The sequence below is a fragment of the Pimephales promelas genome, chromosome 5, assembly GCF_988280905.1.
Source record: "Pimephales promelas chromosome 5, fPimPro1.hap1.1, whole genome shotgun sequence".
NCBI lineage: Eukaryota > Metazoa > Chordata > Actinopteri > Cypriniformes > Leuciscidae > Pimephales > Pimephales promelas.
In genome coordinates this window covers 31902490-31930016 of record NC_142773.1, presented here as the reverse complement: position 1 = coordinate 31930016, position 27527 = coordinate 31902490, and the positions used below count along the sequence as shown (strand labels likewise).

General features: G+C 37.4%; 6 protein-coding genes across 8 annotated transcripts in view; 2 read left to right on the top strand and 4 right to left on the bottom strand.

The window, feature by feature from the left end:
• Positions 1-2604, bottom strand: part of LOC120482603 (myosin-7) — a 48912-nt gene extending 46308 nt beyond the window's left edge. Inside the window, exon 1 of the mRNA XM_039677088.2 lies at positions 2519-2604. The gene's annotated coding sequence lies outside the window, so the exon portion shown is untranslated. The remainder of the gene's footprint in view (positions 1-2518) is intronic.
• Positions 306-3222, top strand: fitm1l (fat storage inducing transmembrane protein 1, like). The gene is given in 2 exon segments (XM_039677090.2): positions 306-1275; positions 2532-3222. Coding segments are annotated over 2 exon segments (870 nt in total). The 5' UTR covers positions 306-1096.
• Positions 3223-3603: 381 nt separating this feature from the next.
• trnau1apb (tRNA selenocysteine 1 associated protein 1b) lies at positions 3604-11017 on the bottom strand. Its single transcript, XM_039677089.2, has 9 exons — positions 10859-11017; positions 10258-10355; positions 9535-9634; positions 9054-9106; positions 6698-6829; positions 6154-6273; positions 4611-4848; positions 4468-4510; positions 3604-4380 (listed from the first exon to the last, which is right to left on the bottom strand). The coding sequence occupies exons 1-9, from the start codon at positions 10892-10894 to the stop codon at positions 4238-4240; spliced, it is 963 nt and encodes a 320-aa protein (XP_039533023.1). The 5' UTR covers positions 10895-11017; the 3' UTR covers positions 3604-4237.
• A 213-nt stretch (positions 11018-11230) lies between these two features.
• mrpl34 (mitochondrial ribosomal protein L34) lies at positions 11231-12298 on the top strand. The gene is made up of 2 exons (XM_039677507.2): positions 11231-11389; positions 11879-12298. The coding sequence occupies exons 1-2, from the start codon at positions 11337-11339 to the stop codon at positions 12195-12197; spliced, it is 372 nt and encodes a 123-aa protein (XP_039533441.1). The 5' UTR covers positions 11231-11336; the 3' UTR covers positions 12198-12298.
• ano8a (anoctamin 8a) lies at positions 12296-20578 on the bottom strand. Of its 3 annotated transcripts, XM_039677505.2 has the most exons (19): positions 20284-20578; positions 20010-20154; positions 18732-18842; positions 18399-18531; positions 18102-18240; positions 17882-17978; positions 17669-17785; positions 17068-17195; positions 16780-16941; positions 16404-16556; positions 16165-16291; positions 15891-15946; positions 15692-15766; positions 14946-15587; positions 14594-14785; positions 14351-14482; positions 13622-13732; positions 12856-13462; positions 12296-12670 (listed from the first exon to the last, which is right to left on the bottom strand). In XM_039677505.2, exons 2-19 carry the CDS (start codon positions 20026-20028, stop codon positions 12603-12605), a joined length of 3069 nt encoding a protein of 1022 aa, XP_039533439.2. In that variant the 5' UTR covers positions 20029-20154; positions 20284-20578; the 3' UTR covers positions 12296-12602. The 3 variants fall into 3 exon arrangements, with proteins under 3 accessions (XP_039533439.2, XP_039533438.2, XP_088987435.1); XM_039677504.2 differs by having other exon boundaries at positions 20010-20578; XM_089131309.1 differs by having other exon boundaries at positions 12296-13462; positions 20010-20576.
• A 2886-nt stretch (positions 20579-23464) lies between these two features.
• On the bottom strand, positions 23465-26353 carry plvapa (plasmalemma vesicle associated protein a). The gene is made up of 5 exons (XM_039678127.2): positions 25871-26353; positions 25441-25513; positions 24539-25251; positions 23854-24406; positions 23465-23753 (listed from the first exon to the last, which is right to left on the bottom strand). The coding sequence occupies exons 1-5, from the start codon at positions 26255-26257 to the stop codon at positions 23701-23703; spliced, it is 1779 nt and encodes a 592-aa protein (XP_039534061.1). The 5' UTR covers positions 26258-26353; the 3' UTR covers positions 23465-23700.
• Positions 26354-27527: the final 1174 nt, after the last annotated feature.

Genomic DNA, 27527 nt, shown 5'->3' with positions numbered 1-27527 from the left:
ACCACTGACATTTTAAGAGCACTACTTTAAACTCATCCACCGAAAAAGAGCACTAGAACGTGGAGCCCGTTCTCATCCTTTGGTTTCATATAGGTGACGCCATATGACATTTCGTCTAAATACTATGCACATGGCACCCTTTAGCGTCAGTAACACGCAGAACCCAAGGCATCATAAAGGTGACTGGCATCCTTTAGCGTCAATATGAGACGCAGACCCTACCCCAGACCTAAACCTACCCATAACAGTGCGTGTTAAATTGATGCTAAAGGGTGCCATGTGCGTAGTATTTAGACGAAATGTCATATGGCGTCACCTTTATGACGCCAAAGGATGAGAATGCGCTGGAATGTGTTACCGAGATGTTTAAGGTTTAGATTTACATCTGCTGTTGTGAACACTTATTCACATTTGTCATTTTTGTTTTTTGAGCAACAATCATTTGGTCCACCATCGACAGTACAGTTACAGAGCATTTTCACACAGAACTGTCTAACTGCAACATGACACCCGCCAACATGAACGTTCAGAAGGCGACAACATTTCTTTTTCTGTTCTGAGGGGGTGGGGAGTGAGTGGGCCATGTGAAAGGTGCAAGAGACCCTCTTAGAGCAGTTGTGCTGCTAGAGAAATGAAAAAGACCAACGGATTTACAGAACTTGGAAATCGGGAATAAACTGGATTTTCTTTCTCGTGGATGCAAGGAGTAAACGAGTGTTGTTGGCTGCAAGCACAAGAAGGGGGAGTGCTCCCAGATTTCCAGAAAGATAAAGCTCAGAAGAAAGACAGGCCTTGAAAATCACCTGATGGTTAGAGGAAATCAAGTATAAGAAGAGGAAGTCAAGTATAAGAGTTTAAATGCATCAATACATGTGAGAAAAGCAATTCCAGTGAAGGATAACATCCTATTGCAAACAACCAATTGGAAAAGACATTCAAACGTATCATTAGATATGCTAAATTCATTGTGTATTTTTCAACTCTGACACAATGCAGCTGTCACTGAGGAAGTTTTTGTAGGATTCTGAGAGAAACTGGACTCTAACAACAAGCAATCCATATTAACTGTAATTTGCGTGGTTAAGTAAAAATACAGATGTTTCTTAACTCTATCCTTGTGGTCATTACTGACCTGGCAGCGGGACTTCTCGGCAACGCATCTTTTCGACGTCATTTTCATTTGTTGCTTACAGCATTGCTTTTGTTTGGGCCCCTTCTGAGTCTATGGGTTTCCCATTATAGTGTCTTTGCAAAGAGGACTCACTTTCTCTACAGGTAAGCAGCACAAACACAAATATTCAATTCTATAATTCAATTAAGCAATACCACACTAGTAAGGCTCACGCACGCTCTTGCCAATCACTACAGCATGATAGTGCGTGTGACATTGCTTCTACACAACAGTTCAATAAACAAGAAGTTAATATTGAGTGAAAAGAAGGAATCGCTGGTGCAGCACAGATGTATTCAGTTAATAAAATTATTTAAGGTGCATAACAATAACTAACAATAAAGATGTAACTTTACATTGAAATGCTAGTCATTGTTATGCACCTTAAAGGAGCTGTATGTAAGAAATGCATTTCAAATAATCATAAAATGGCCCTGATATGTCACTAGACATTAAGAAATCATGTTCATTTCAAATACTTATATCACTGACAACAGTAGTCCAGCCAGGATTTAAAAAGTGAAGTTGCAGCCCTCAACTGTGTTGATGTCATGTTGTGTTTTGTCCTGACGTGCCACCCTCCACCGATCTACCAATCACGAAGTCAGCAGTGTTGCATCATCCAGGTTGCCAGCTCTGCTCTAGTTACCACAGCTGCAGCTACAAACGTGTCGGATAAAAAAATGTTGGATCCTGTAGCTTATCTGGCAACCTCGAGTCATGGAAGGGGATACACCACTCTACAGTAATATAAAAGTGATTGCAGTACCAGTTTTGACCACAATATTACATAGGGCTCCTTTAAATAAATTTAGTTAAGGTGCATTCCTCAAGGACTCTGAAGATGTAACTTTACATCAAAACGTCATTGTTATGCACCTTAAATAAATGTATTAACTGAAGATACCTGTGCTGCACTGGCGATTCCTTCTTTTTGCCTTGTTCTGTCCTGCCTTGGTTGCACCAGATTGTTGTTGGTTGCAGAAGCACAGATAACCCTCTTTTTCGATTTAATATTGAGTAACTTACATTTCTGAATCTCTATTGCCTATACTTTTTGTCTATTTTTGCTCTGCACGTGAAAATTCTTCCAAAAGAATCAAACCATAGCGTTGCGCAATAATCACTTTTCTGAACTGTTTTAATGAATCGTTTGAGTGAATGATTCAATGCCTCCCTCATAAAGACAGCTAAATCCGAATATGCATGTTTCCCTACTGTTTCAGTAGGCAAAAACAGTATGAGTAGATACTTATTTACAAGTAACTTTGCAACCTTTAAACGGTGTTCTGTATAGTATGAATCAGAAGACTGTGCTCAATATTAATAGAGTAATATGTCATTCACCATTCATTTGTAGGGTTTTCCTGCGCTCAGGCTGGGGCTGGACCTGCATCTTTGTTGGCTCTTTTGTCTTTGTCCTCTCTTTTTCAGTTCGTCGCTCACTCACACTTTCCCTTCGACACCTTTCTCGGCTAGCTGTGGCAGGTGTATTGTGGCTGGGCGTCCGCAAACTGCTTTGTCTTTTGGAGAATGCCACCGGGAGCTGTTATGAACCCCTCAGCTCCAGTCTTGAGCTGGCTTCAGGGACCAATGGAGATGGCCAACCTTTATTGCTTTTACGGGAAGGTGAAACAAAGGAGGCCTGTGTCCGCTCTGGCATGTTGTGGCGTGGCTATGAAGTATCTGAAGATGCCCTCCTGCTGTGTTTGTGCTGCCTGCTTTTAGCTGAAGAGACTGCAGTATTTGGGCCGTACCTTTGCCTGGGTGGACCCTCTGAAGCCCCGCTGCGCATCCTCTTCCTGTTCTGTGTCCTTCTGTTGAGTCTCTGGGTGTTCCTGCTGCTCTGTCTGTTGGCTTACTTCCCAGAGTTTCCTACTCAGCTTCTGGGAGGCGCTCTGGGTTGTTTAAGCTGGAGAGCATTGTACCAGGGCTGGTACCGACTTGGACCTAGTTGGTACTGCCCCGGGAGGCCGGGGGTTGGACTTTTGTCAACACAGAGCAAACAGGATGAGACAACATGTAAAACTAATGATTAAGACATCAACTAGAGAAGGTTTGAGGAATTAAAACTTGGCTGAATTTGGACTAATTATATAGTGCTTTATTGCACCAGTGAAACCTAAAGAATATATGATGATTGAATTCTCACTCAGACGCTGACAATGAAAATAAAAAGGAATTTCACCATCAGAGGTGGGGGTACAGGGCCAGCTCAGTCAAAAATAAAAAGTAGAGTTCCAAACATGTATGATCTTTTTTTTTACTCCGATTTCCAATGCAGTGGAACAAAATATCTTTTGTGTTCAAAGGAAAAACACATTTGGAACTGAACTATCTCTATTTTTTTCCAATAGTTTTGACCCTAATACACTACCTATTTCACAGAGAAAATGATTCCAAACAAATGAAGAAACAAACGGGACACCATATCAATTTATCAGGCTCATTTTTGACCATTTCAATTTATTTTTATTACAAAAATACTCCAGAATTTCTGAAAATCTCAACTTTAAATAAAAAACTTGATGCAATTATGCTCAAACTCATATGTAATTTAGGGATCTTTAGATTCATTTTGGGTCAGTGTGGCATTCATTTTTACAGTTGTCTCGCTTTGCAAACATTGCTAAAAATTACCAATCTCTTGAACAAAGCCTTCAAAAACCAAAGGTGGTTTCATGACAAGACAATAAGGGATATATTCAAAGATATATAAATGCAAATGTAGACCAGACAATTTTAATTTTAGTACCGACAAAGCATGCTTCTATAATGGAAAAGTTTAATAAGGCAAGATCAGGAATAGCTCCCGGTTAAAATGACAATGGTAATAAAGTAGATTTGTTCCATATATCTTAAAAAATCTGTTCAACAAAACCTTAACTACATAACTCTGAAAAGAAGAAAAAGGGTGATGTACATGCACACAGAAAAACATCTTGTCTGCTGGGAGGAAGCTTCAAATAAAAAGCCGAAAAGGAGAAAAACATTCTCTGAAAACTTGCTCAGAGCATTATAAAAAGGCATGTTCCTTCACAAAGTAAAAGTGGTTGGTACAGTCAGTCAAGAACCATTCATCATAGGAATTTCAGACGTGACACTGTCCAATGGCTGCCAGTGGCAATCCATGAGTGAATCATAGAGCTCCTCACTACGCTCCATGTATTGCTTATTTAATGCATCCACATCCACCTGCAGGTTTGGATCTGAGGGAGAAGAAAGATGGTGAGCAACTCACTGGTGTTCATGCTATAATCAAAAATTTGGAACTAATCAGTGGAACTAAATATTACCTTCAGCAGGGTCCTCCTCAACATCCTCAGTGCCATCATGGGACTGCAAAAGCAAAATAGAAATGGTCAATTCTAGAACAGAAAAAAAATAAAAAAAAAAATAATGCGTTTTATTGCTCTTGTGTTTGCAGCTGTTAAGATACCTCTGTGGATCCCTGCATGTCAGCCGGGTTGGGGGGCACCCCCATAGGTGGGGGTACTCCCATCATCCCATGTGGAACTGGTGGGGGGGTAGCATATGGGTTATATCCGTAGTTGTAACCACTGTACTGATCATAGCCCCACTGTGGATAGTAACTGTTATAGGGCTGTTGATAGTACTGCTGTTGATAGTTGTTGTTGTAGCTGTTATTCTGGTTGTGGTAACTGCTTGATTTGTTGCTGAAATGTAACAGAGAGAATATAAGGCAAGGCAAGGCAAGGCCAATTTCATGTGGATTTGTCAGGTAAAAGTTCAAATATCAGGACTAAGTCTCACCGACCACACTTAATGACAATGAATATACAGTAATAAACATTTGAAGTGGATAAAAAAAACCTTCAAAGTTTTTCCAAAGACAAGAACAGGTATTGTTAAAAAAATATGTATAACTCTGATGGTTTTTATCCACTAAAATATTTAAAGGTATAGCGGAGGATTTTCTTTTTCCGGGTGGGTAGTCTACTATTGGTCCACCTAAGTGTCAATCATTCTGGTGATATGTTTACGTAAGGCCGTCGTACGTGCTCATCCCTATGTAGTTTTCACTTTCAGGTGTATTATGTCGGAGTTGCGGTTTCAACCATTCCTTTGAAAATGGCTGAGGGTCGAAAGAGAAAAAATGTATACGAAGTGTATGATAAGAAGAGAAAGGCCACAGAATATAGAAACAAGACCAGAGAGATTTTGGGTTAATATGCTGGCGTGCGCTAAAAGCACAGGTTGGGCTTCTCACTGATGCCGCAGTCGCGAAGATTCTACTAGACAGGTAAAGTTTGTCATGCTATTTGGAGAAATCAATTTAAAATCACTAGTAAAAGTTAATGCAAGCTACTTAGCAATGCTAGCCCTGGCACAAGTCATGCCGCATAGACACGGTAAACATCTCAATTTGTCTAAAGTAGCCTTTTGACCAAATGATAAATGGTATCACCCTGAAATATTCTAAAACCTTGTGTGTTCATGTGTTCATATTCTAAAACCTTGTGTGTTTATTATTACACAAATGCAACAAGCTACTTCTCCATTACATATGCAACTATGTATAAAAATAACGTATTATTAACAATGAGACATATTAGGTTAAGGACCAACGTAATAGCACTGCTTATATGTTGCCATGTAACGTAATTGCGATTTGCAAAATAGTTTCCTCAGAACGTATTTCGCGTGATACAGGGTTGCACATATCATGTCTTGAGTCCTCGGTCACTCAATCGATCAGTATAATAAGTAAATAAAACACGGTAGGGCATTTGACATGTTGTCTTTTTTATGAATGTTTTTGAGTTAGTTTATAATTTGCAACATAATTGTGTAAGGCATAATAGACGTTCCCTCTCGGGAGCAAGAGTGTTGTGTTTGTCCATGTACATTTTTTTTTTTTTAAATTGGAGAGGGCGGGTCTTCTCTAAAATTCGGAAAGATCCTCCGCTATACCTTTAATATTTAATTTAAACATTAATCAAAAATTGGATGAAATATACCCTTTGTTGACGGCGATGCTTATCCTGATGGATTTTCCTCCCAGGCCTGATGCGTTCTGAAACTCCTCAAGGGCTTTCTTCTGTTCATTCTCATCACTAAACTTCACAAAGCCATAACCCCTGTTTGAAAGAACTAGATCATCAGCACCCGTTCACTCACTCTTCATGCGCCTCATCATGCAGTATATGCATATTTCAATATGTATTCAGAAATTAAAATATTTATTTGATGGTAGAACTGAAACTTCACTTTTACTTTTAACATGAAGTAGCATCACTTCAATTGTGAGTTGCTCTTGCTTACCCTATATGGGGAAAACAATAGTTTTAGCAGATTTGTAACAACGGCAAATCACATCCATGTATTGTCTGGCCCTTTTTAGGAGAGGGAGGGTAAAGAGTATAGACTGAAAATAAGCTTTTAAAAAATATAAAATAAAAATGAAAAGGAGACCTCATTCTGTGGTGAAGATCAGTAGGTCGAACTGTCAGAGAAAGCCAAGTAAGGTTATGCAGTACATGTGATGGCTAAAACATTTCATACCTGGAGTTCCCATAGGGATCAGTGACAACTTTGGCTCCTTTGCATGAAGGGAATTTTTTCAGAAAAAACTGATGAAGTTGGTAGTCATCCACTTCTGATGTGAGATCTCCAACAAAGACAGAGAATTCTGGGCTGAAAAAGTAAGTAAACCTTATAAAGTGAAAAAAAACTTCACAATTTTCATTTATTCGGTTTTGTGAAAAAAATTATATTTAACCACAAAAATTAACTGGGTCATTCGGTGTTAAAACAAATTTGACATTTTCCCAGCTATTTTTTTTTGTTAATATTATTCTGAAGAAAGGCAAACTTTAATAGTGGTAAAAGCCAAACTATTAAATGTCATAGAGGAATATTTACTGAATAACCCACTATTTTGTAAAGGGGGGGGGGGGGTCAAAATTACCATTTTCAACTGAGATTTAAAGGCAAAATGCACGTGGGGGAGAAAATTACTTTAGTTTTCAGTTCATTCTTATGGAAGTTGATCTTCACTCTCAACTTCCACAGGAATTAACTGAAAACGCTTGCTCTGCGTCAGTGGACACGCACTGTTACACACCGTATTTTTTCTTGGCTGACTAATGAGTTGTTTAATGACTCTGTGTACTGTGTATTGTATTTTTTTCATTTAGCTTTATTTTTGTCTTTTTGATGTCAGTCATTGCTATAGATTTATCCTTACTTGTAGATGATGAACGATCTGCATTTATCCTTTTCAGCGACCCTGTTGATAACCATTTATCCATGTTTAAATCTGTTGTAGCCCACAGTTACTATGCAGCAAAAGTATGGTAGATAAATTGGTGGCTTATTCTTAACATAACTGAACAGCGAGCTTAAATTGTGATTACTAGGGCTGCACGATACTGGGAAAATATGCGATTTTGTTGACTATCACGATAGCGATATTTTTTGTGATATAAAATTTCCCTTTTTAAAAAAAAATTATTTATATGTAATGATTAGACTAAAAAAAAAACAGGTAGGTTGAAATATAATCTAATCTTCAAAAGAATATCTCAGGGTTTTTTTCCGATGGAGTTATACTTGCAAAACTTTAATGAACAGTTGTCTTTGAGACTCTGTTATTGTTACGTGGCATTTCGTTAGCAGTTTTGGTAGATGTGGGCTTACACTTTTTGAAGTCTTCATAGCCCTGAGGCTGCCTTTCAGATGAGATGACCGTGAAGATTAGTTTCCTCTCGATGTGGCCACAATTTTTCCGCACAACTTATTGACACCATCACTTATGTTACGGTTATCACATATCACGTTTTGTTTTTTAACAGGGCAGGTTTTTATTTCTCATCTCCATAAATATATCTAGAAGTAAAGCTAATACAAGGTCTAGAAATCAATGAATCCTTTGCTGATACTTATTACCTTACTGACAGTAAGGACTTTCCAGGCGTTTTTATACGCGATATGTCTCCCGGCCTCTTAGTACCTGTATTTGTGACACTTCTCTATTGAATATTGCCATATTTCAGACATACAGACACCTCTCTGCGATACGGATATTGCATTTACTATTATCGCGATCACGCGATGACGATCATTGTTCGATACATCGAGCAGCCCTTGTGAATACATGTCAGTAACAGTTTAATATTTATTTTTTTATACCGTCGCAACCCACTGGGGGCCGTAGCCTACAAGTTGAAAACCACTGGCACAGAACATGCCTGTCTAAGTACCATACATATTATTTTTCCAAAGTTTGCTAGCATGTAACTCAAGTATTATCTCACTATTCTTATAGATTCTGGTTCTTTAACTTGTCTGGAGCCAACATCAGTTAACAGACCCAATCAACAAATGTTAAATACACAAATAAAATGTTTAGGTTACAACTGCATCTGTCTGAAAATAAAACAGCAGTGATTGACTTTATTATTTTCAAACTTTTCAATGTTTTCTTATAATAAAAATAACTTCCTTAACATCTGTTTGGTTCTAACAAGAAACATTTTGCTAAGGAAACCCCAGAACTCTGAAACTCATTTTTTGCTCAATACTAACTAAAATGAAAAAAATAATAAATTTATAATTCCTGCACACAAGAGACATGGTATTGTTATTGGTATTGGTATTTTAAGTTAAAATAGTCATTCCCCCCAAAGTAATCCAAAATAATGGATTACTTTGTAAATATTTATCCATTGCATTTGGCAATAGGCTTTCATTCCTATTTTTGTTAGTCTTTCTTCAGAAAAAAAAAAAATATTAACAAAATATTAATTGAGCCGGGCCCATCTAGTTGACCCGTCACAGAATGAACCAACTGATTTCTGTTTGATTTCTCAAAAAGAGATCAGAAAACAAGATGTTATTATGGACAATGTGTGCTTACCCAGGCTCAGGCCTTTTCCCATATGTTGCATAGTTTAGCTTGAACTTCCTGGGCTGAAAAGAAAAGAAATAAAACCATTGAGCAAGTGGAATGACACTTTGCTTGTAGTATGGACATAATTCGCTAACAAAGTGTCTTATTATTTGAGTAAGGAAGCTATTATTTCCACATACCTCCACCAATCAGTACTGGCTTTATCCCATTCGTCAGCTAGTTCCTAACAGAGTTTATTCACCAGCTTCAAACAAAGTCATTTTATAAACAGCCTCAACCACCTTCCTTAGGGAAGAAATTGAGCTCTGTAACTTGCCCATCACTAGTAATGTATAGAGTGATAACTGAAATGTCTCATATGAGGTGGGGGCCATGCTGGATATGCCTTCCTATAATAATCTAAATATATGAATGTATTGAATTCAAATATAGATTAAATTGTATAGGTGACCTATACAATTTAATGGATGCAAGTTTGGCGTCTCACCGGATTTGATCCTGGAACCAGCTTCCCATTAAGCCGCTGCACACAACGATCAACGCTGGCCTCATCTGCCATCTCCACAAAACAGTATCCAGCCGAGCCTCTGAGGAAATACAGAACAGTTATTTGAAAATTGGACAAAATGTATATAAGACTGTGTACTGTGCAAAAGAACTACAATCCCATGCCTACAGATGTTTATTATTTATAGACTAACAACATTTTACACTTTTAAGCTATATATATATTTAGTTTGATAATGTAGGGAAACTCACTGTCATTTTTAATGATCGTGAACGGTGCTAAAAGTTAGTGTGATTTGCTTGACTCTGATTGGTGGAGAATTTTCTGCAGAATCATAGGTAATGTGATTTTTTACCAGGAAATCCATTGTTAAACAATTATTTTTTAAAAATGTAATTGAAATGATGCAGGCTGCTCATAGTAGGTCTATCAGTAGGCTTGGATTTGGGTTGCCAAATGTCAGTTTCATTGGTGCCAACTAATGATGCACCGATGTGAAAATTGTGGCCGATACCGATTTTAATATTGCTGTTATGGCCGATACCGACACAAATGATTTAAGTCTAAAACCTAGTGATTCCATTTCTTTGTCTAACCCGTGTATATTACCATTAACAAATCCCTTCAAAGAAAGTGAATGGGTCTTTTTACTTCCGGAACAGACTATTGCTTGCACTATTTAGAGAATCCATGTAATCTTACCCGGTAACTCGATGTGTGATAATTTTGACACCGTAGGCAGTCTCTCCCATTGTGCTGAAAGCTTGCTTAATGAAGTTTTCATCCATGTATGGGTCTAACTGAAAAACAAATAATAAAATGAATGGCTTAAATCCCAGCAGATCGATGTCAGCATATTTTACATAAAACGTTAATAATTTATAGGAGAAAACAAACGTCTGCGTCACACAATCACCGGCGATATAAAACTTTAACGATCGTTTAGTTGGTAAGTTAACTACAAATCATAAACCGGACATACATTCACAATATTTACACTACGACACAAAAACACTTGTAGCTACAAATATGAGGGGCTTCTCGAGAATAAACACGAGGAAACAATTTAAGGATTAACGTTAATTATCACCATGTTTAACGTTACATAATACGATATAGCTAACACTATTTTAATTCGATTATTTCTGTAGTGACTTGTTCTGTTTAGTATTTACATGTTCTGGCCTGTTGGTTGTGCTTGCGTAACGTCGAGCTAAAACCACATGCTGCTGGTTTCTAACCTACATAACGTTACACACTCGCTGAATTTTCGAAGAAAAGTAAGTAAAAACACAATACTTACATCACCCATCCATAGGCTTGTCATTCTGTTAAACATATTGGCGGCTAAAAGTGTTGTACCTCAGAGGTTTGTGAAATTAAACGACTGTTGGCTCCCGAATTAGCCTGGTGGTTCGTAAAGCTAGCAGAACGTCGTTACTGAAGACACACTTCCGCTTCCGGCGGCGCAGCTCTATTGCTCCCACCAGTCACTCCTGAAAGTCTGTCTGTCTATTTGGTTCACTCATGGTTCAGCATAACTGAGCTGTACTATCTGTGGAAAGAATTCATGCATGTTTTCCCTTCCAACAGCTACTGTTTTTTATATACTAAAATTAAACAAATATTACAAGTATGCAGCTGCGCATATGATATTCCGAGTTTGACTTCAAGGGGCAGTAGTGAGTTTTGAAAACTCTTTACAGTATTCCAGCAGAGGAAGAGATACTAAGCACGTGATGACTTTGGTATGATATTGATGGAAGGAAGCTGTAGCCGAAATGAACACGTTACGTGTATTTTTGCGCTTTTCGGGAGCACAGAGTTTGCGTTGGTATGTTGCATCACTCATCTCTTTAATAAACAAGTTGTGGTAAATTAGTTTGCTGTACGTTACTTTATTTTGTGACCATAAGCTGTAGTGATAATCTCATTTTGCCACACATGCTACAATGTGTTATTAATCGAATGAGAATATATTGCAAAATTAGATTAAATATAAATTGCACTAAAACATAGTAAAAAACATTAAAAGATATGCATATGCGCAATGATATTTTTTTATAGTACATATATGCTGTATGAAATGCAGTGCAATAAATGCTAGTCTCTTTCTTTTTAAGAGCGACAATATGTTTATATTCATATTACCTTTCATTTTTCTTTAGTCATTCTAGTCAGACCAATGTACAAAGTCATCTGTACATTGTCACTCTGCCATTCAGTTTTGAGGCACACTTGGTTGCAGTCTTCAGGGCTCCTCTGCAGTGCATGCATGTATGTTTAAAATTTTACATTACATTATGTTCTAATTATATTACAGGAGTAATGGCAGTCACCCTACCATATTCAGCTGCAGTCAACTACGCTCTATCGGTTCCTTGGTTCTGTCCAGGGCAGGGGGCGAGCAGAAAACTTTCCTGCAAAGAAACCTGGACATCAAGGCAGATGGAGCCAGTGTTCTCCAGCAACCACTCTGGCACCATCAACAAGTCCGCACAGTCAAGCGTGGGACAGAATATCAACCAAACAACATTAAACGAAAGAGGACCCATGGCTGGATCAAAAGAATTAGCTCTCCAGGTGGAATCGAAGTAATCCTGCGCCGAATGCTCAAAGGACGAAAATCCTTGACACATTGAGACTCTGACCGGACAGTTGCTTTGATACACCAGCTCACCTTGAAGTATTGAAGTTTAAAATCACAATAATCGTATTCAAATAAAAACAACATTTGTCATGATGTTTGGTATCATATTTTATTTAAGCATTTGATGTGCATTTACTTTTTATTACGATGATAGTACAAATGTTTAAAAAAAACAGGGCTCTGAAGTAACGGTGTATATTGTGTCTGATAAACTGCTTAAATGTATTTTCACAGTAATTCCATTTTATTGCATTAGGGGTTCACACTCATAAGATCTAAATAAGCAAGGATAATACAATATTTTTAGATTGTCATATTTACTGTTTCATATAAGAAAAATAATAATGTGTAGAAAATTAGAAAATCTTTTTAAAAAATGTATGAATACAGTGCTCATTCAAACGTCCTTTCTTGCTTGCCCATGCCTAAACAGTTTTTGCCATGCAGGTTTTAGCATGCCGCCTTCTGTGAGTAAACAACATGGAGAACTCAAATTAATATATTGTATTAAAATGATCTTTAACATGCAGTTCCAATCACCACATGGTTTCTTTATGATATTTAAGCAAATGTTAAGCATCACAATCAGTGCTATATATTAACTGAGTTGTATAACCATTTCATTCACTGTTTTTTTGAAAGATTATTACCAAAGTCTGAGCTCTCACTCTTTTCAACCTCGGATGAAAGCTCTTTTGATGAGGATTGATTTTGGTCATTTGTGTGTTGTGCATTAGTGGCCCTTGAGGCATCTTCTAGTTTCGCTTGCTGTTCAGAACCAGCACCAGAACATGGATTTTCTTTTCCAAAGTTAAAGAGTTTGCCTGGGTTGAAGGACTTGCTGGGAGACTGTAATTTCTCGTGGCTCCCATGTGTAGCCCCTGGCGCAACTGTTGCAGCTGCTTCCTTTTTTATCTCTTGAGACTTGAGGAACTTCAGAAAACCTGGAAGTTTGGCCTCACCACTTGTGGGAGAAGTGGTAGAGGTGAATTTACCCTGGAGTGGGATTATCTGTTTGAGTTTCATTACGTTATTGTTGCCTAAAAGGGAGCTGGGTCTCTTGAGTTTATCTCCTCCGGAGCTGAACTTGGCCCCTGAGCTTTTTTCATGGGGATGGTCCTCACCCCCTCTGAGATCAGACTTGTCTTGCTCACTGTCTTGCCGTGCCAGTTCCTCTGCCAGTTTTTGATGTTCTTCTTCTTCTTCAGACTTCCTCCGTTGTTGCTGTTGGTGTTGCTGAGCGAGGCGTTCATGTTTCTGAAGCACAAACAACACATTGTCAAAAGACAATAACCAAGCCCTTTCAACACACCAAACCAAGAAATTACATTTATTAGCCATAACATGATAATAATGAATGACTTATCAGTACCAAATATAAAAATATTTGGTTATTGTTTATGCTCATCGTGCTACCTTGAGAGCTTCTCTCCGCTGGTATTCAAGTTTGGCCATTTCATCTGCCACCCAATTTGGAATATCAGGAATTGCAACATGAATAACATATTTCAGCAAAATGGCAAAGTGCTGAAAACCATATAAGAAAGAGTTACATTCAATTCACAACACTTAATACTCGTATTCTCATTTTATAACATTTATCAGAACTGGCAGTAAAGACATTTACAACGCTGTCAAACATTTCTATTTCAAATAAATGCTCAAATAAATCTTTTGAACTTTCCTGAGAAATTTCTATATATATATATATATATATATATATATATACACTGTATATATTATATATAACAGTTTTCAGATAAATACTTAGGAGCTCAACTTTTTTCAGCATTGGTAATAAGACATGCTTTCTGAGCACCATATTAGAATTATTTCTGAAGGATAATGTAACACTGATGACCGGAGTAATGATGCTGACAATTCAGATCTGCCATTGCAGGAATAAATTACAATTCAAAATATATTTAAAAAGTTAGTTAGTTATTTTAAATTGTAGTAATATTTCACATTACTGTTTTTACTGTATTTTTTTATCTGTTAAATGCAGCTTTGGTTAGAAAATTCTTTCAAAATAATATATATATATATATATATTATATATATATATATATATATATATTATATATATATATATATTGCAATCAGTTTTTTTTTTACTATTTAAATATATTACTTGTCATTTACCTCTAATACTACAACAGAGACGATGGCCGCCTCAGGGCTCATCCAGGGGAAGAGTCGTTGCAGCTGTCCACATTGACCAATAAGATAACAGTTCACAATTATAGCAATCAGACCCATTGCCTCCATTGCAGTCTGTTTAAATTTGAATAAACAAAAGTGAGAGAACAAACAAGTTCAAACAATAAGAAATACAATCTGCTATTAACTATTTATAAAGCAATTAATCTGAATAGATCTCCTGACCTGCCATTGTCCAATGTTTTCAACCCTTTGCCCAAATGGTCTCTGGAGGCCTGTGCAAAGTTTTAAGGCATCACTTCGGATCTCAACAATGTTGTTTATGAGGGCACACATGGCTGCCAGAGGAAATGCAGAAGAGAAAAGCACGACATAGCCAAACTGTATGAACATCTCCTGGTAATCTTGGAGAGTATCCTGCAAGTCAAAAGAAAATATTCTTGTTTTTGATATAATTTGTAAAAATGCCATGAATGAGTTCAGAAAGTATAACATACGTGTCAAAAATAGTATTTATAAACTTGTATTATTAGCAACGGCATCAGCTGACTGATGATCAAGGTGGATGAGCACAGACCTCATAAATTAGCATGCAACTTTCAACTTCCGGTTGGGTCAAAACAGTAGATTCAGTCTCCTCTGGAGGGTCCATCCAGGACATTTTCTTTTCCATGCTGTTGTTGTCCGGAGCAGATTTTGTCTTTCTTCTCTGGGGTCCTAAGGCTTTACTCACAGAATCATCAATTTCTCTGTCATCATCATCATCGTCATCATCACGTATATCAAATACTAAGGATGGATCCATTCCTTCCTCCACAAGGGTAGGACTGCCATCGTCCTGTAAGCTGGCCTCTGTCGGCTCTTCTACAACCTTCTCTTTGTATTCCACCTTCTCGGTGAAGCTGACCTTTCTTTGCTTCAGACCAGCATCATCATCTCCTTCCTCTGTTTTGGGAACTCTGTAGCTGCCAATTAAACTCCTCCTCTCTCTCTTCTCTGATTGCTCAGGAGGTATGCCACTTTTTTTCATGTCCAGACTGGCTTGGCAAATCAGTCGTATTCTTTGCACTATCAAATGACTATAGTTCAGGAGCATGGTTTGAATTAAGTCCCATAACGTCCTCAGAGCACCTAATTTATGGTGCTCATAGAGATAAGGCTGTAACACTTCTTTGATATTTTGTAGAAATTGGCGGATGATCAATAACGTAGCCAGCATCTGTAAATTAAGGAGAGTCATTATTTATTTATTTTTGTATGGGGTGCAGAATGATTTATTCATGACACATTGTTGCTTTAATATTACTCTGTCGTCTATGTTACCTCCTTTAACCGCTCCATGTCTTTGAGATAAAATCCGATGTAGAAAAGGCTGAGGTAAGAATTTATGAACTGAAACTTTAAATTCAGAACACAATATTTAACCATTACACACTTCATACATTTATCAAATACACAGTTTTTACAATATTCTGATACAAAAATAAACAGATAAATATATGAAATTAAGAGTTAAACTTACAAAAACAGTTTTGAGGATGAGATTATTGTCATAAGTGCTTTGAAGTCTGTAATTTTCTGTTAAAATGGAAAGATTAATAAACAGGCGTCACTAAAGAAAAAATAATAATGAACAAACAAGCAGTGAAATAACCAAGAATGCAAGTTTGCTGCTATATAATAATGACCCAATTTATGTTTCAGGCTGAATTCATTTGCACAGATATTGTAAAACAATCCAAAAATGCAAATCATTTTGTAAATACTATTATGTTGTAAGCTGATATAAGACTTACCCATATCATTGAGCCAGAGAGCTATTTTCTTGTACACTTCATCACATACAGTAACAGTTATAGCCAGTAGAATTTTTGGAATAAATCTACATATGCTTGGCAACTCTTTTGTTTCCATGACAAATTCCTGTAAAAGGAATCATGAATCTTAAATATCTTGGGAAAATTGCATAACTGCATAACAGATATTTAAAATAGCCTGTTGTAGGAAGTTTTGTAGCAAAGTTTAGAGGACTTACTTGAAGCTCCAGGCACATAAACATGGCCAAGCAGACGAAGCAGAGACAGAGGATACAGGTGGGAAAGCTGACCAGCCAGCGGAACATTCTCCTCTTCCAGGGTGGGTAGAAAAACTCCTCACAGCCTGTCACTGGACTGCAACGTTTAATTCCCTGATATGTTGAAAAAGGAGTCAAAAATTACAGTTCAGTCCAGGGGTTGATTTAAACACTGGTGGGAAGCCAATATATAATGATCAAATTCTAAACTTACAATCCTGAAACTCATTCTATATCTAATGTCTTTAGCACCAAATCAGCATATTAATCTTTGGGCAGAGACGACCATCAATAACTTTAAATAATATAAGGTCATGTAAAAATGTTCTCAGCATACCCGAAACTGTGGACGGGGTTCCTCGAGTGACTCTGTGGGGGTGTCCAGCGTTCCCCACTTGTATGCCAGTTCTGCTTCCCTTCGCTTCCATCTCTCCAGGAACAGTGTTGCCCACACCACATTGAAAAGGGCGAATACCACACAACAGATATCCTGACTTGTCTACATATGAAAAAAAAAGGGTTGGTTATAAAAACCAGGCCTCATTTCCAAATGAAAAACTCTTGTATTATTTTTATACTTCCATTCTAAAAGTGTAGGACTCTTATATTAAGGAAAATAACCTGCCTGATCAGACTCAGCAAAGATCCAGAGCAGAAAGCCAATCACTGCTGGATACAGCATAGAGTTGGTGTAAAAGCCCAACCATGCAAAGTACATGGCAATCTTCACACCAAAATAATCACACACATCATCTGTCAAGAATAGGACAACCAAACAATCAGCATTTTAATAAGCCGTTTTACAATAAGCAATTACAATGAAATTTTATGGGGGAATTTTTTTTTTCCCCCAAAACATGGTAAATTCCAATTGAGACACTTGCTAGATTGGCACTGAGATAAAATACAAAATGTCTGAACTGCAATACAGTCAAATATGCCTATACAAACATTATATCTTCACAATGAATCACTTTTGGGCTCCTTTTTAGAGATCTAATTACATATAACAAGACATGTAGTGACTGGTAGCACTTCATATTTGCTTAGAGCAAATCAGTCAGCCCTGAAGAAAGTAGGTAGATACACATGAGTTTGTTTGCTAAAGGAAGAGCCGTGGAAGAATCTCATTACACAAACACTGCAAAGCGCTAGCCATCTCAGAACAACTAAAAGTTAGTCGCCTCTGCTCTTGTGCATGTTGGTGAAAATGTAGGAGTTCTCACCTAGAGGTTGCCTCTCACAGACTGCCTGAACCCAAGACGTCATCAACTGGTTCAGGATTCTCTGCTCATGAAGGGGAAACATTTGAAGAATCACGCCCCTGGCTATAAGCTCTGGTACTGCCAAGGACACACAAAATTGTGATCAGATTTGAGAAAAAAACATGAATTCTTAGAATAAAAACAAAACAAGTAAAGAATTGCTAAAATATCTACTGATTGGTTGACCCGCCAGGAAGTGAATATTATGAAGGCCATCGCCTTGTTTGGCCCGCAGATTATCCAACCAATATTTGATAATAATCTGACGCTCCTAAAAAAATAACACAGATAAATGATCTCATGAATGTGTTGATGAAACCTTTATGACATAAGACATTTCATGATTTCACATGTGAGAACTGCATAAAGCAGGAAATGAGAGATTAAGAAAGACCTGTGATGTGAAGAAACACAGCTCACTCTCGATGTTTTCATAAATGTCATCCTCCTCACACGAAAACCTGCGAGTGCCGCCTCCATAGCGTGGCTTCACTTCCTTTTGCATCCCCATCTGTTCGGCTCCACGCAACAAGCTTAATACAAAACACAAAGATGATTTCGCTGCTGTATTTATTTAGGACCGAGTGAGAATCTGTCAAACGTTTCAGACTTTTTATATGAAAAAAATACAATACAATAACTATGGTGAGATACTTCTAGAGGCAAGTAGGTGTCAAGTACAGTGTCTTACTTCTCAAAGGTTGAGGCAATGAAGAATGCATAGGTGTGCGTGTATTTATGCTGTCGGATCTGGATTCTGATTTGTGGAATTCCCAACCGGATTTGGTTCAGTAACCATAACAGCGTATGGTCATCTGTGGTGTCTGTGGAAAAGATAACAAGATAGATCTAATAAAATAATTACGTTAAATTCACATTTTAGTATCACTCTATTTTTTATAGAATGAAAAATAGATGTTATACAACATCCACATTTACATTCATATAAGGTAGCAAATATTACATACTATTTAAGATGTAAAGCTGAGAAAACACATCTAAAATATTAAAAAACTGCATATACCTGGGAATGTCATAACAATATCACAGTTTTCAGTGGGTGCCATTGCGATGGTAGATTTATGCCCCATGAGGTACTGCCTGGCATGAAAGAGGCGACCTCTGAGCAATTTCTCTGTTCGCAAGAGGAAAGAATTTATTATTGTGATATATATATTATTGTGAATCCAGTAATTGTGTTTTGACCCAAAAAGATTAAACCATCTCTTTTTATAGAGTTAGTTAGTAGAAAAAAATATGACCACTGAAACATCTGCACTCTGCACACAAATGGTCACAAACCACTCACAGCTTTACATTTGAGCTATCAACCTATTGAGGTCAAACCAAACTGACATTTCTACAGAATCGTTGTCTACCAAACCTCACTTTACACTTATAAATCCTTTCAATCGAATAAGAGGATTAGTGCCAAATTAAATCAATTTTTTCTTTTATTTACCAGAGCCAATGTGTTAAATGAAGCTTTCCTGATGTAGAAGTACTTGTTCTAAGTTCTTTGGAGGAAACAGAGTCCTTGTGTGAAAGATGTTATCAATTTTGTGACCACCGTGTCACAAACTGTGCTCTTTGTTGCATGACAGTTACATGAAGTGTGAAGAAAATGAGAGCTGAAGTTTTAACATTATTCAGCTCAAATAACATTTCATGTTTTTTGAAGAATAAAAAAACATACTATGGTGCCATTCTGCAAGAGCTAACAGAAAAGAACTAGACAAAACGCTGTAGCTCGATGTAGCATTTAACAGTGTGACATTACAAATATACATTTCACTTAGGCTACTATATAGCTCTAGTAGCTTTTAAAGCACAATTAAAGATTCAAGTGACTGCATTCGAACACAATGATGTTGTCGAGCAGCATAACATGCAGGAATGAATGGACATATCATGGAGAATGATTTTGCCTCAAATATATGGGGTCAAATGTTTTGATGACATGGTAACAACTTGAATGAGCACAGTTATAAATAATTTCATAAATATGAAGGATATATTTATGTGTAGCCTATTTATGTGCTTATGTGCCAGTCACATAGACTACGCGCCCATACCATTTAACACACTTACAAACAATATCAACAGCCGATAACGAACAGGCGAATTATGTTTACTGAACAAATATCAGACCGTCAGATCAACCTTTATCCTGCTCCAATAGCTATCAATCTTGTCATACAAAAGAAAGAAAACACAGCGATACTGAAACAAGCATAGGTTTTAACTAACAAGTACAGCTGGATAACAACATGCAAGCGTCTGGTATGTGAGCGTCACTCACCTAATACCGCCGAGGACATCGCGTGCGATCTTCGCTTTGCTCCGCTTTATGAGTACGTCAGCTGTGATGATGCCGTCGTCGGCGCTGGTGCTGAAACTGCTCGGCCGGAACCAGCAAGGCTTCCCCAGCGGAGATAGTCTTTTTCCTGATGCAAACAGGTGCAGAAAGTCCATTGACCGCAACATAAATCGTCAATCACATGTTCATCCATGGCGCTGTCAACACTTTGCGGATTTCCTCATCATTTGACATTGACAAGAGCTGTTTCGCCTACCATCCTACATTTGGCCGCGTAGCTCTTTTTCGCTGTTTGCTTCCCAGTAACTTGTCAGTAAGTTGTATGCTATGCGCCATCTGTCTCCTCTTCTCTGGAAAATTACGCAACGTGAGGTGCATAATTCATAGATGTACTGAAACGAACCAATCACATTGACTGCGCAAAGCGTTCGCGCACAAAGAGGTGGAAATTCAGTTACAGGTACAGGTATGACAAAAGACTGGAATTCATAGCGATGTGAACATTTAGGCTACTGAACAACAGGCCTAGTCTTGTCTTGCTGAAGATAGAACTATATTTCAGACAATGTTGATCACTCACTTGTAATGTTTAATGACTAACAATAAAAAGCTGACATTTTTACCATAGGGATTGCATCCCCCAACACATCAATACAAATCCAGTAAGTCATATAAAGTATTTAATACTTTTTATTTTACTTTTTTCTTCACGAAGATGCCTTGTTTTCCCTTGTGTTACCGAATTCATTAGGCTACTAGAAAATATTCACATTTGGCTAATTAAAAAATGTAGCCTAGATATTTTTTCACTAGGCCTACATATTATATTTTAGTGCATACAACATTTACGTTGGGTAACCATCCCAGTTACCATCATTACTCCCCTTTATTAAAGTGTTTTACATAATTTAAGAAAAAGAAACTTAAAACAACATCAAGGACAAATGCCACTTTATCTGATATTTTGCTACTTTTGTCAGTAGGGGGCGATCTTAACTCGTCAACCTTATTACCATGATTTTGGCCACTAAACAACGTATTATTAAAATCGTGATATTTGTAGAAATATAAGCATTAAAATACCTGTCTAGTGACTTATAATGTCATGACATGAGCACAAGGCCAGTAATGACTAAATAAACTTGAATAAATAAACCTGTCACCGTACTTTTGTAAAGCAACTGCTAAAGCATTTAGGCTAAAACATACGCTATGCCTAAAATTTTACAATTAGTTAATAAGTTAGTTAATTCGTTTAAGATGACAGTGCAATATATTAACACTTGAAATATAATGTTTAAAATCTTAAATAAATTTAGATGAGGCAATTCATTGAATGACTTTCAACTGTCACTGTCAGAGGCCTACTCTAAAGTCTATTATAATTGGTTTATGGGTGGCTGTTCAGCTTGACAATATGGCCTATAAATAATTATAATAATCACATGGTATGTTTGATGCTTTGTTGTTACCCTTAATATGGAAACATATTTCAGGTTGATTGTGACACTTGAGGTGACTGGGAAAACGTGTCAAAATCAACCTAAATTCACCCAATATATATTTATATATTCTACGACAACTGACCAAATTTAAGCCTGCTCTGATATCCTGGACAAACACACACACAAATATTATTTTTTACTTTTTCTATTTACATTTTGCATGTCTCTATAATTTTGATGTCTATCATATCTGGATGATGCATATTGAGTAAGTTCTGCTGATCCGCATCAGTTGAATAAAACGCTTTGTGAAAAAAATACTCACAAAATGACTAAAGGTATATTTTAAAGGGAATTTATTTTCTCACAGCTGTAAAGCATATACGTTTCATAAACCAGACTATTGTATTTTACCTGACATTGTCAATGAAAAGTTCCATGTGGGTTAAAATAATATTTTTAGTTCATCTTAAACACCAAATTTTAAATAGCACTGTTTTCATCATTTTGAAAAATTACATAATCTCTTCTAGACCCATAAGAGACCATGTGTAGAGGTCAACAAGAGAAGTGTTTTGGCCTTTAATGTCTTTACCAGAATGGTGGGCACAGAAGGACCAAGCAAATAGGAAATGCAATTAGTGCTTTGGGGGAACAAACAATCTGAGCTTCTAGAGACAAAAGGTGATGAGTTCTATGACCTAGGTGGGAAGGACATAATAATAATAAGCGCTAATGCGTTTCCATGGTCGAGGGTGGAGAAGGGATATTTACCTGGAGATGCAGAACGGGAACGCCATGCTTGTTTTCAAGAGACCCCAAAGAAAAACGTAATAATTCTTATGCTGATACAATGGGGCATGCTGGAAATAAAAAGGCCAAGCAACATCAGATAAAGTTCAGAGACACTGGCACTTAACATTCCACACCTGCAAACAATAATCCCATTGTATTCAACAGATGTCTCCTTTACAAAGATCTTTCAAAGAAGATGACAAGACGTCAGAGCCATCAAAAACCTGTCTACACTCTTTGAGAACAGGGGATCTTACTGTCTTAAGTGGAAAATCACTAATGTCAAACAAAGGATATCCTTTAAGCTGGATAGCGGGCTCCTTCTGTGACGCCTCAATATATTAATTGGCGCCCTGTTTCTTTGCTTTTGTCTGATCCACCTTTTTGGCACTTCAACAAGCATCCTGTCACTTGGTGACAGGATGCTTGTTGACATGGGAAATTATTTTAATTGTTTTACATTATGTTCAAATGGTGCAGGTTGCCAGTACCTTACTCTGCATTTTAGATCCATTTCTTTCTTCATTCACAATGCACACTGGCAGCATATTTAATATGAATTAATCATATTTAAGGTTAACTATTTCACAACATATTTATTGTCAAAATGCATTAATGTGATCACTTTACCGAGTTTGGCTTTCCTGCACGTTGGTTGAATGATGACTTGGTATGACACTTAAACGGATTTGCTTTGGTTGGAGAGCGGCTCTGTTTTAAATAGTGCTTCCCATTGACGCAAAACAATGACAATAGCCTGATGGTTAGCCAGAGCTATTTTAAGCTTAATGTGAAGTGGACCTTTTGGAAATTTCATTAATTGTTCTTCTTGTACGCATGCATGTTCATTTTACTGCTTTGGTGTCATACACCTGTGGCTTGGACTCATTGTATTTTTAGTATATATTTAGTTTGTTTACAGCTTGTTCGGGCTGAAAGAATGCAAAACATTTTAGACATTTGTGCTTGTTTTTAGCCATTTACACTTATTTTGTATAATTTAATTTAATATAATTAACTGCAACATTATTATTACATCCAAGCCACTTTTACCTTTTTTATAAGCAGATTAGATTTGACTACTGTGGCTCGATTTTATGAATTATTTGAGCAATTATTTAACGAAATGAATATATTTTTTTTCCTTTACTTTTTTTATTCCACACAGACAACAAAAACATTACTACGAAAGACAACTATAGTGATAGACTCATTTTTTATATACAATATACGATATATACAAGTATAAATGTGCAAAAGACATGGTCAGCTTCACCCCACAAAATAAAAAGTATATTAATAATCATAATTAGTATTGACATTACAGATTTGCAGGGTTAGTACATTTAGGTTTTCTATTTTCAAACAGTTAATTCAAATCTATATATACAAACACTCCTTTATCCTGATTTTGCCAGGACTTTGTTCACTCCTCAATTTGGGATTAAATAACGATGCAGTTCCTTCAGATGGAGATTTATTTGGGCTGTAAAGTGAACACAAAAGGTTATGCACATGTGAAAATAAGCATGAGTAAATATTAATTTAAAAAGTGCTGAATCGTACCACTTCTGCTTGGTTTTTACCTTGGCTTAATGTTTGACCATCACTCCCAGCCACTGTTGTTCTTGCTCCTCCAAGAGTCGCTCCATTTCCAGGTGCATTAGACCCGACTGAGCCAAAACCTGCACCTCCTACCACCGGTTTTCCCATCCCTACTCCAACTGATCCTGCACTGCTGAATGCTGTTGACCCTGTTCCACTTTGTCCAATATTGCCAGTTGCAGTACCAGCACTGCCAAATCCTGTCAACCCTGGACTTACTCCACCCACACCCGTCCCTGTCTGAGCTAGACCTGTTCTACTTAGACCGGACCCACCTAATCCTGTGCTGCCCAGTCCATTTGAAAGGATCCCTGTCCCTGCTGGAGCTAATGATCCTGTTGCACCTGTTCCTGTGCTGCCCAATCTTGTATTTGATCCTGCACCGTTAAAACCGGAAAATACTGGCCCGGCGGGGCCTGTCCCTGGCATGTTTGGTTTGCTCAGTCCTGTTGAACTCAGACCAGTTCCACCAGCATTTGGCATGTTTGGTAAACCGTAGGGATTTGGCATGAATGGGTTAGGCCGCATTAGTGGCTGAAAAGGAGAGAATTTGAAGATTTTGTAAAAATACAATTAACGTTCACTAACTTACAACTGTAACATTACAATGATTTATTTAAAAAGAGAGTAAAACTTAGTTCATAAGTTGAAATACCATAACCTCACCTTACAGCTGGCAAGTGAGGTATTGAGAGTCTCAATGGTTTGTGCGAGCATTTGACTTTGTTTTTCTTTCACAGAAATCAGCTGATCTTTCAGGTTGTTCTCCTCTTTTAGTTTTCTGTTCTCCAGCAGAAGTTTTTCACTCTCTTGGTCATTCTTGAGCTGAAATTGCTGAAGATTCTTGCGATTCTCGCGACTCATGGCACTGCGATTTTTATTGCACCACTCAGCGTCCTCTTTCAGGCGTTTGTTCTCTGTCTCATATTTGGCATTTTCTCCATTAATTTTTGTGAACTGGTTCCCCACTACGTTCAGATACGACTGGAGCTTGCTCTCAACTTCTCTTGAAAGACTGCTACAGTTTTCCCTGATGTCTTCCAGCTGAATTTTTTGCTTGTCGCACGTTAGCTGGAAAGAAATGTGTTTTGAGAAGAGGTCGTCGATCCTTTTGAGGAATTCTTTGGTGACGTTGGGGATTCCTCGTAAAGAATCGACAAAATGCTCTTTGCACTTCTTTTGATACAAGTTGAGTTCTCCCTCAAGGAAAGCCTTGTCTCGCCTCAGTTCAATTGCATCTAAGTGATACTTATCCTTGTCTTTGTTGGAGATGTCTAACTCAGTTTTCATAATGGCCATCATCTGAGTAAAGTTGGCTTTGATCAGATGGAGCATTTCCTCTGACTGCAGGAGCATACTTTGCAAACGTCTGTTGTTGTCTGGAAAAGCAAATTGACAAGTTGATCTGAACCCAAGATTTCTACATTTACTGACCAAAAACACATATTCATAATTTGTTTTATGGGGGTTGCAGGCAGTGTGTTAAATTAACAAACAATCTGAATTTTTGTACTGATCTACCTTAAAGTACATATTCAATGTAAAAAAAATCTGAACAACAATCTCACCATTTGGATCTGGACAGAACATAGGAGGGCATGCACGAGGTGCGGCCATTCTTTTTTCCATCGTACATTGAGACTTTAAAAACAAAGCAAAAGAAAAAACTGGTTAATGAGGTTGAAATGATGCATTTTGATGCTCTAATTATCTGTCTGCTCTAAAACTCATGTAGCCTAAGTTTAAAAGTCTGCTAACGTTTTCCAGAATGTTCATATAACGAGGAAAAACAAAGCTTCTTAAAGCAAAGTTGACAAAAAATTTTGGGAATTACTGTTTCATGTCCTATTGGAAACGTTAAGAAAACACCATTAAAACACAACACATCACGCAATTATTAAATGCACCTTTTTTTTAGCATCTACCTTCTCACTAGGGCATTCTCTTTTGTATGAAACCTATCTGTTGAATACATTTTAACTTTGCCCCAAATCTCACCAAAGATGTTTGGATGTTCTTTATTGTCATAGATGAGATGTTTGCCAGTCTGCGTAAATCAGACAGAGTTTTGTCATTGCTCAGCTTCGCAGTGAGAGTGACGTTCAGAACTTTGGTGAGGTTCTTTTCCTTCCCACGAAGAACAAAGTTTTCCATCGTGAGTTTGCTGATACCTTGGTCCAACTCTTGCAGTCTTTTTTCCTCCACCGTATGCTCGGGTTGTCCGTACACCAGAAAGAGCACCAGACTCGCAATGATCAAAGACTGGATGAGTGAGGAGAAAAAGAAGCCAATCTTCACGTAGTAACCACAGCTCTTGCCTTTCGACTTGTGCATCTTCTTGGCAGCCAGGCCAAAGTTGGCCTGAGAATAAGCACTTTTGTACATCTCTGCTGAAATGTGACCTTATCAATGAAACCCCAGGTTCATTCACTATGCAATTGTTCTCCTAAAACATCAAAGGCAAAATAAGAAGTGAAATATATTTACCCTGCCAGCTTATATTGTTTCCCTGCACCTCCCATTGCATGACGTGTCCCTGGTCCACCCTATGGTCATGATTCCGGAGGTTAGAACAACATCACGCACTGCTGAAGGGCTGGCCCGAACCTAAACTCTACATTGTTCTAATATGTATGTCCTGCCAAAACAGATCCTTTTGTTTGACAGCATGCTGGCACTTGAGAAAGCACATGGTTGACGGTTTGACTACGTGCTGTTTAAAATAGTCAGTCAGAGATGATTTTAGATCTAGGTAATGTTTATGACATTTTTTAATTACATTAATAGTTCTCAAATTATTATGTAATGAGGCTTCTGATTGACTCGCATTCTGATACACCACATTCCTACATGCTGTCTAAGATTCTTCCTGACGTATGAGGATGTGGTTTGTATATTGTGCCTTACTAAAACATTACCTTTGACCAAAGCATTTCAGTCAACGGCCAGTTTTAGTTTTAAACATAATGTAATTTTGAGTTACTTATGCACCCTAACTTTGTGCTTTTATATATTATTCTAGTTGTTGAGACCCGTTTCTAAACATTGTAGTTATTTTTTCTGAAATATTATATCTAAAAAGCCACATAATATGAATATTATGAAAGTATGTGGCTTTCCTGCCAGGAATTGTTGATGTGCCAATCCGATTCCAAGAGGAAGGAGTAATTCATAGCTGTGTCTCAGAGTGACAAATGGCGAAGGCACTGTCTGGACACTTCTTAGATAAACTACTGAACAAATGAAGGAAATCAGCAATAAACACAGATGCATACACATCTGCTGACATTATCAAGAATTAATCGTCCTGTTTATCTGTTTCTAAAATACGCCTGACGTTAAAATTACCATCATCTAACAAGATTCCCTCACACGCTGTTGTTTTAAATGTTTCCAAATCCCATAAGCTTGGCCAAAGCACACATTACCTCAATAACCTTAAAACATTTGTGCTTGTATTATGTTATTGCACTGACAAGACTGTATATAACAACAAAATGAAAACAAATAAATTTAAACATAATTTAAAAGTGTGATTCAGGTCGTTTGAGCTTTTTTTACACAGTGATTTAGGGATACACCCATACTCCAATATTTGGATGGCATCAGGAATTATTGGTGATTCATGGTTTGATGGTTAGCTACCTAAACTAAA

What these genes read in the sequence shown, in the direction of transcription:
- trnau1apb (XM_039677089.2), bottom strand. Translation starts at nt 10,894, where the DNA reads ATGTTTAACAGAATGACAAGCCTATGGATGGGTGAT. An exon ending in AGCATCGCCGTCAACAAAGG is followed by an intron (nt 4,849 to 6,153) that starts GTATATTTCATC and finishes GTTACATTTCAG; the next exon opens with CAACAAATCAAGCAGTTACC. An exon ending in TGAGGAGGACCCTGCTGAAG is followed by an intron (nt 4,381 to 4,467) that starts GTAATATTTAGT and finishes CTTCTCCCTCAG; the next exon opens with ATCCAAACCTGCAGGTGGAT.
- mrpl34 (XM_039677507.2), top strand. Translation starts at nt 11,337, where the DNA reads ATGAACACGTTACGTGTATTTTTGCGCTTTTCGGGAGCACAGAGTTTG. An exon ending in GGAGCACAGAGTTTGCGTTG is followed by an intron (nt 11,390 to 11,878) that starts GTATGTTGCATC and finishes ATTATATTACAG; the next exon opens with GAGTAATGGCAGTCACCCTA.
- ano8a (XM_039677504.2), bottom strand. An exon ending in TGTGTTTCTTCACATCACAG is followed by an intron (nt 17,979 to 18,101) that starts GTCTTTCTTAAT and finishes TTATTTTTTTAG; the next exon opens with GAGCGTCAGATTATTATCAA. An exon ending in TCTCTGGCTCAATGATATGG is followed by an intron (nt 15,947 to 16,164) that starts GTAAGTCTTATA and finishes CCATTTTAACAG; the next exon opens with AAAATTACAGACTTCAAAGC.
- plvapa (XM_039678127.2), bottom strand. Translation starts at nt 26,257, where the DNA reads ATGTACAAAAGTGCTTATTCTCAGGCCAACTTTGGCCTGGCTGCCAAG. An exon ending in AGAACATCCAAACATCTTTG is followed by an intron (nt 25,514 to 25,870) that starts GTGAGATTTGGG and finishes TTGTTTTTAAAG; the next exon opens with TCTCAATGTACGATGGAAAA. An exon ending in CCTCACTTGCCAGCTGTAAG is followed by an intron (nt 24,407 to 24,538) that starts GTGAGGTTATGG and finishes TCTCCTTTTCAG; the next exon opens with CCACTAATGCGGCCTAACCC.